Here is an 8,298-nt window from a genome sequence, read left to right on the forward strand (position 1 = left end):
CTTTATTTTCAACTGAAAAGACTTACAAAAACACTCAGATCTTATTGTAAGACCCCTTGGTCTTTTTCTTTTGAGCTTGCATATTTTCATGCAAACAGGTTTACTGGAGATACAGTACTGCAAGTTACTACTAAAAAAAAACCAAAAAACCAATCTAAGGATCAAGTGAATTTTCTTTTTGCAAAAGATGAATATAAACCTGTCTTCACATGAGGCATTATGCATCTACAGCCCTGTCTTAGAGTTAGGTAATTCAAGAAACGGAGTGTGCAGTCCTAACTACCAAATGAAGCCTTTTACAAGTACTGAAATAGTGAAAACTAAATTAACTGATTATTAGTCCACACAACCACAAGGTTGCACTGCACTACATAAATACTGACCAAATGCCCCCAAAAATGCCAAGAATCACAGAATCATAGGGGTTGGAAGGGACCTCGAGAGATCATCGGGTCCAACCCCCCTGCCAAAGCAGCTCCCTAGCTCATATTGCAAAGCTACAAGCAAGTTCAAAACAGGATATTAAAACTGTTTCTTTCAGTGAAGACCAACCAGTCCCTTTGTGTACACATTTAATTTTATTGTAACAAAGCAACTTGTACACTTTAACGTTTAAAACTCAGCATCTTTCTTGCCTTTCCAGTGAAACAAAAAAAAAAAGAATTTAAAAATAAACGAACAAAATTACAATAGAGAATGTCAATTCCAAATAAGATCCTACAGGTTCTGCTGATTCTCCATCAAGTGGCAGGGCTCAAAGTCATCATTAGGATAAGATTTTATTTTAAAAGTGTCATCTTAAACTGCAAGGATGTTTGTTAAACATCACAATTAAACATGCCAAAGGAGAAGCCATGTTGTCAAAATGCCCACTTAACCCACCCACACATCTGAAACCCACCCCATCTGACCTTCTATAACCCCATTTTTATTTTTTATTTTTTTAAAAGTTTTTTCCTTTTTTTAAACAAGAGAAAGTAGACAGATACATGTTGGTAAATGCTAACTGTCCATATTCACATAGAGACACAGTGTAATCTCTGAGCCCAATATACAGAGAAAGAAGGAAAAAAGCTAGATTCTATGCACTACTACACAGGGGCCTAGCACTCTTCAGCTTCCAGCAGAGTGAAGGGAGCAGAAGGTTTTCTTTTTTCCCACAGAACATGGTGTGTTGATTCCATAAACAGTTTTTGTTTTGAGACAGAAAGGGATAAAAATGAACTTGAAACAGAAACTGGCAGATTCTTTCCACTCTATTCTGCTCAAGATTATTTCCCACAAAAATAAAATTGTGAACCATGGTGTAGGGGAGAGAAAGAGAGACCTCAAGAGAACAAGGCGACTGAGCACAAGAAAAAAAAGACAGCAACTTGCTCCCAGGGACTGGAGAAAAATTAAAAAGGTAAAAAGGGGGTTTGGAATCCATCAGTGTTCAGTTAGTCATCTTCTCCTTCATCTTCCTGTTGAAAGATAAGCAACAATTAAAAGAAAATCTCATCACTGAACTTCAGATGGCACTACCTTTCAAATGCAATAACCCCAGTGCTTCACTACCAACTGATAAAGCCCTACAGCATTAGTCACAGCATGCTGTACGATCACCTCTCCTTCCCCTTCATTAAGGAGGGGCAGCACTTGCCATGAGCACCTGTCTACACAGAAATCAGTTAATAACTAGATGTTCCAAAGGAAAATTCAACAGGTTTGAAAAAACTACCATGACTTTGAATCGCTACAAATATTGATATAACTTTGACATTCAGAACATTAAGGGATCACCTTTTTTCCCCTCAATTTAAACTCTGAAGTGCAAAATGCTTCAACTTTGAGATTTAGCATCCTAAGTTACATAATAGAGCTCAGTACTCTAGTGTGCACAACAGCTCTTCTATCTCAATACAAGTAGTTTTTTGCAGCTTAGAACACTCAAACCACACCCAATTCCCGGGAACAAAGGCATGCTAAACTTTAAGTTACCAACACCCTGAAAAGCTGTCCTTGGAACCCCAGTTGCTACTGAAAAGACATTTTTAGTTCCTGAACAAAACAGAGTCTAAGGTGCCCGTAAGCAGAAATAAACCAACAGGTAGGAGGATGTCAGAACTGGGTGCACCAAGTCATTTACACATAAAGCCTGGCTAGAACACTCACTAAGACTTTTATTACACTGCTGTCCTCGTTTAGAGCACTTCCCTTGCAAATTTACTCTCACATACTTATTACTACGCTGAAACCGCTCTGCAAGTTGAGGTAGTAACAGTTCTGCTTCTCCCCTCCAAACACCTTGCCAGTGATTGTACAGAAAAGAACTATTTTACCTTTGAAATGGCAGCTCAGTATTCTTACAAGATCCTTCCTACAAACATCTTCTGATTGTCATATGCCAGAAATGGAAGGGGTATGATTACTCACCTCTCCTTCCTCTCCCTCATCATCATCTTCATCTTCCTCCCCCTCATCTTCATCTCCTTCTTCATCAATATCCTCCAATCCTTCCTCCTCTTCATCATCATCATCATCCTCTTCTCCCTCTCCTTCTTCATCATCCATATCAGGAACCTTAGAGACACACATGCAACATTAACTACAGCGATCAAATTCACTTTCACTTGCACACTGCTATTGTGGGTATGGATCAACAAGTCAGTGCTGTGCTTACCAAATAGTACTGTAATGGATTTGGCCAGATGTCATCCTTGATGACTTCCCCTAGTTCATCAGCCCCTGCATCAGAGTGGTCAGTGAACCAGGTAAAGAAACTTTCTGGCTCTTCATGCTGCCTCTTCCTACTGGCTTTGTTCTGTGTCTGGCTTGAGCGTTTTGTCAGATCCTGAAAAGAAAAGTTCAGACATGACCTGAAAAGTGGTCTTTACAAGTTTGTTTGTTTCGGTGTTTGTTTTGTTATTAGTGGGGTGTTTTTTGGTTGGGTTTTTATGTAAGGACCATTTAGAATCATACTTGTCTTAACCAAAGTGACTTATTACTCCCTCTTTCAGGGTGAAGTCTTTAAGAAACATTGGGAACCCAAATGACTCACAGAATTACCATTTCTCATGAACACAAAGAAACGGTAAACCCACCTGTTTCTTTTAACGACCTCCACTGAAATACTGAAAATTCACTGGATCTTGCATTTAATTTATGCTTCCCTATCAGAAGGAAGTGCGAATATGACAAGTGTTTAGTAACATACTGAACTTAAAAGCTCTCACAATGGCTAAACCGTACTCTGACAGCAGCTGTAATTGTAGTTGAAGGCTACAAATACTGCATCCACATACTTTAAGAAACACTCAGTCTCCACTGTTCTAATCTCTGTCTCTGAGATTAAGAACTCCCTAGCCAATTTATCCTAAGATTTCCTACTTTGAAGTCTTCAGGTCTTTCTTTATAGGAAGTGAAAAAACCATACACAAACTCCTAACACATATGGTGACAAGAACATAGGAGTCCTGTATCTACCACCTTACCCCAGGAAGTTTAATCAGTTTGCAACAATGTTTGCTAAGCCTGAAAATTACTAGATGCTGTTTAAATCCATTCTTACTCTGATCATATGGTAACTCCAAACAGTATTTGCTGTTTTCACAGGATCACATTTACAGGTTTAGACTAATCAACAACAATACCAGAATTCACAGTGATTTTGTGGTATGATGTAAAGACCCAGTTTGAATGGGGCCACAACTGCTTGTACAAAAGTTTTAGTTCTTAATGAAAAAGGTGGTTACGTTTTCTTCTCAGTTGGAGGGTGACAAAACAAGCAGCAATAGAACTGCAACCCTGAGTTCTACTTTAAAATACTAATTTTCAAAATCTTCAGGATAACATGAATTGCTCTTAACTTTTACAGAGACTAACACCAGCAAATTATTTACATTTGACTACTGTCTGGACGGAAGATGAGCACATTACTCTGTGACTGCAACTTCCCCAAAGACACGGTGTCTGGAAATGAAGTTGAAGAAATAAGGCAGGGAGAGGGTAGGAAGTTCACACTCCCCCTATCTGACACCCCCCCCCCCCCCCCCAACCCTGCTGTCCTCTGAATTCCTCTTTAATTATTTTAAAACAACAGATCACAAAGTTTAGATCCACGCTGAAGAGACACAAGCTAAGCAACCTGTTAATCTCTCATCTGGTCACACTTTACTTTCACTGTTTTCATGGTGGTGCTCTAACTCTGGAAGAGAACTCACTACAGATCTTGTGTCAATGGGATATTCCAACCCCTGCAGGATAGGCATGAACTGTGTGTGTAGAGAACTGACAAGGGGCTTGGGAGAGGAAGAGAGGGAAGGACAAGGCAGCTTCAATACAGAAGAAAAAAGAGCATGAAGTGCTGGTATCACAGACAGCAGCAATCTTCTCTCCCAGACACACACATACACACCTTCCCAGATTTCCATTTGATCTCAGTTGATTTTGAAGATGGGTCTCCACTTTCATTGAGGTGAAACTCTTTGGAGAGAACTTTATTTTCGAAGTATGGATTCTCGTCAAAATACTGCAGAGTTGAAAGCAGGGAGTTAGAGCCCACGCAAGGGAAACACACGTGCCAAGTCAAGCTTTGTACTAAGTGGATAACCGAAGAGATTAAGTTACACACTAGAGGCCACTACGTTCAAAGGAAGCCAGAAAAATCACAACTGAAGGAATTTTATGAAGTAGTACTTACAAAATCTATTCTGTAACCTGATTTGATGTCTTCAAATTCTGTCACCTCAACTCTGGTCAAATAATGCAGTGCCTCCTCATCCTCTTCTCCCAGCAGTGCAGATACTAAGACAGAATTAGGGATCCCACATTAACAGAGCTATGAAACATGTATCATGCAAATGAAATACAAGAAACTGGTAGTAAGAAAGACCTGACAAGCAACACATCTGCCCTAGCCAACTTCTTGTATCCATTTTCTTCAGGTTACCAGCCAATACACTATTACCACGTCTTGATCCTGGCAAATGCAAATCACATATTACATCTGCTTGCTGTAGTTGAATGTTAAAAAGCAGCAAAATCTACCTGCACACATCTACCCTTCTTTCTGAAGCACATTTTCACACATGCAGTTTGCTCAATCTAAGTAGTCTAGAAACTTGTTTTGTCCTCTCAGAAACAGTCTATTGTGAAGAACCCTTCTGAGCTCACCTCCAATAATAAAACCCCAACCAACTGAAACCCTTTTTTGGTGTGTTTGCATATGAAGCAGATTTCTGTTTAAACATACACCCAGCAACAACCCCTAGAGCTGCAAGACACATTAACAAGCAAGCAAATACTGAATTCACAGAAGGAGGGGGCTATTAGGAACATACCTTGTGGGTGGTTGACAAATGTTGTTACCCAGAAATTTGGGATTTTGGCGATCAATTCTGACCTCTTCTGGAAGAATGGTTGGCGGAGTTTGTTGTATTTCTGTTCTACTTTCAAAATTTCCTCACTGGCTTGTTCATTCAGTCTGTAATAGAAAGTGCCACATTAACCACGGGAGAAATCACTGAAAATTAAAGACACAGCATCAGTAGTTAGCTAAAGACTGCATGGATCTGATCGGACTAGCCCACCATATTCAACAAATGAGGTAGCACACAAAAAACCTCAAGCCCAAACCTGTAATGATTATTAAGAAACACACCACCAGAAGCAATCTCACTGACTGTAATGAAGTGTTCTTAACACAGTGTACGTTTTGCAGCACTACATGAAAGTCAGACCCTTGTTTATGCACAAGTAAAGCAGTATTTAACCTCTCAAACATATTGTCTGCAAAACAGCTGAAGATGGATAACACATAACACTACCACCTGCTCTTTGTAACTTCTGGGCAGGCAAACAAGCTACAGCAATGCCATTCTGTACCCCCACACAAGTCTGAAGACCTAACATTTAATTGGTTTTAGTAAAAAAGCAGAGCTGTGACACTGCATCACCTGCACATGGTCACAGCCTCAATGGTCACCTGCAATCTTTGCAGCACAGCACGCATGGAGAGGAGATCCATGCACATAGTGACACAACCCATAGAGCTTTGAGATAAGAAACCAGTGTTTCAGTGACGTTTTCCGTATATTATTTTATGAGCACAAAAATACATAATTAAGAGCCATGTATAATAAAAGCTAGCTTTCCAACAAGTTTTGGTTCTCCTTAAAAAATGTGAAAATACTTGTGCAAAAAAGCATACACATTAACTCAGAAAACCAGTAAGAAACAAGTTTCTGTTATCAAAGCTACCAGAGAGAATTTAAAACTTTAACCCCAAGTTCTACCTTTTCAATTAAACAAGAAACCAGGAAAACATTTTTATTGTACACAAATACTTCTTACACCTAATCAAGTCCAAAGACAGGTATATCTTGACAGAGTTTAAAGAGTGAGAACTACTACCAAGTGCTTTATATTTTTATTTTTGAAAGTGACATTCTAATTTCTGCAAAAACATTTTGAAAGTTTTTTAACGTTTACCTGTCTATTTCATTCTGTACTTCATCAATGTGTTCAATTGCTTCCTGTTGCTCTTTTTCTGAAAAAAACAACAACAAAAAAAAAATGCATCAAAATCCCTCAATTCTCGAGTCTGACAAATCACCTGTGGTTTTCACTTCAGACCTTTTTTTAGCGATTTACTTTAGACGTACACAGGTATTTCTATTAGTCATAAGCGTTACTAAGCCTTGAAACTTCCGCTACTTCCAGGTTTCAAGTGCAGAAAAGTTTGATGAAACGGCACTCAAAGCAAGTTTACCCCCAGCAACCACAGCTCACATCCCCCTGCAGAGTGTTACAAATCACCTTAAACGCTAAGTCAGTTCTGACAGATCGGTAACATTTCAATTTAAAAGTTCTAAACCGTATTTGCTAAGACCAACGCACTTGAAGGGACGGTGAATAATTTCAAGACGACAGAATTACCAACAGAAACAGCATAAGTGGGAACGCGCCACCTTCTAAAATCCGTGAAGAACGTCCGAAAGGACGGTTACAAGAGGGAATAAAAAAAAAAAGAGCCACCAAAACACAACCCCAAACAAAAAAACCTTTTAAGTCGCCGTTAAGCAGTTATTTTCTAATCGGAACTTCCCCTCGCCAAAGCCTGGCAGAGCCCTCGGTTACAGGAGGGCTGTTTACCTACCGCGCTGGGGGATGAATGAACGGCAGCGGGAAGTCGCTGGAGCAGTGCAGCACGCTCACTCCTCCCCCGGTAAGTTTCCCGCACGGCTCAGCCCGCGTAAAGGGACAGCTCTGCCCGCTTCCCAGCTGCGCGGGCGGACGCGCCGAACCCTCCCCGCGACGGAGAAGCGGCCGGGTACGGAAAAGCACGTGTGCGACCGGAGCTCGCAGCGGGCGCAGCACCGCGGGGCGCAACGGCGGGTTTGATAGATGGAGGAAGGCGAGCGCTGCGCCCTTCCCGCGGCGGTAGCCGGGAGGAAACCCACGGCGCGGCGACCTTTAAAAATCCCGGAGGTGCCGCGATCGCACGTGGGGACGGCGCGGGCGGTTCCATCGCCGCGCCGGCCGAGCACCGCGTGGCTTCCCGGGCGGGCAGGGCCCGGCAGCGCAGCCGGCGCCGCTCCATCTCCGCGCGGCGGGGCAGCACCACGCGGCCGCGCCGAGACCAGGAGGCGGCGAAGCATCATGGCGGCGGCGGAGCACAATGAGGCTCCGCGGATGCTGCTCCGGGAGGGGAGGAGCGGGGGAGGGGGGGGTCCCGCTGCTCCGCCAAGGCCGCAGCGCCCCCCGCCCGGCCCCGCCTGCGCCCGTGGGGAAGGAGGCCGGGCCGGGGAGCGGAGACAAAAGGGCGCTAACATGGCCTCCTCCTGCTGCTGCTGGGGCCTGCACATCCGCCCGGCCGACCCCGCGCTCTTCCCGCCTCCGGCCCGGCCGCGGCCCGTGTGGCTGGGGAAAATGGCGGTCGGTGCGGCGCGGTGCGAGGCGGAGGCCGCGGCAACTGCCGCCATTCCCTTCCCGCCCCCGGCGCGGCCTCACCTGAGGTCTCGTCGGCCCCATCGTGGTTGGAGTTCAGTTCCTTCTTACTGACTTTGGCCGCCGGCGCCGACATGTTGGTGGCTGCGGAGCGGAGCGCGGAGGGAGGGGGGCTGTAACGGGACTGAGCGGAGAGGGGGACGGGCACAGACTCCTCCTGCTGCTGCTTCTGCCACCGTCGCTCTGGATCCCTCCGCCGCCGAGGCGCTCCCGCCTCCTCTGCCCGGACCTGGGGCTCCCGGATAACAGGGGGCGGCAGCGGCGCTCGCACTGCCTCACGCTCTCCACAGCCAGAATCACCGCCACCGC

At 44.2% G+C, this 8,298-nt stretch overlaps 1 protein-coding gene across 1 annotated transcript; it reads right to left on the reverse strand.

Annotated features, from left to right (window-relative positions):
• Positions 1-559: 559 nt before the first annotated feature.
• Positions 560-8,298, reverse strand: SET (SET nuclear proto-oncogene). Its single transcript, XM_084272512.1, has 8 exons — positions 7,993-8,298; positions 6,472-6,529; positions 5,322-5,464; positions 4,682-4,785; positions 4,397-4,510; positions 2,663-2,833; positions 2,416-2,562; positions 560-1,463 (listed from the first exon to the last, which is right to left on the reverse strand). The coding sequence occupies exons 1-8, from the start codon at positions 8,063-8,065 to the stop codon at positions 1,440-1,442; spliced, it is 834 nt and encodes a 277-aa protein (XP_084128638.1). The 5' UTR covers positions 8,066-8,298; the 3' UTR covers positions 560-1,439.

Source organism: Gallinula chloropus (genome assembly GCF_964237585.1).
Source record: "Gallinula chloropus genome assembly, chromosome: 18".
NCBI classification, from domain to species: Eukaryota; Metazoa; Chordata; class Aves; order Gruiformes; family Rallidae; genus Gallinula; species Gallinula chloropus.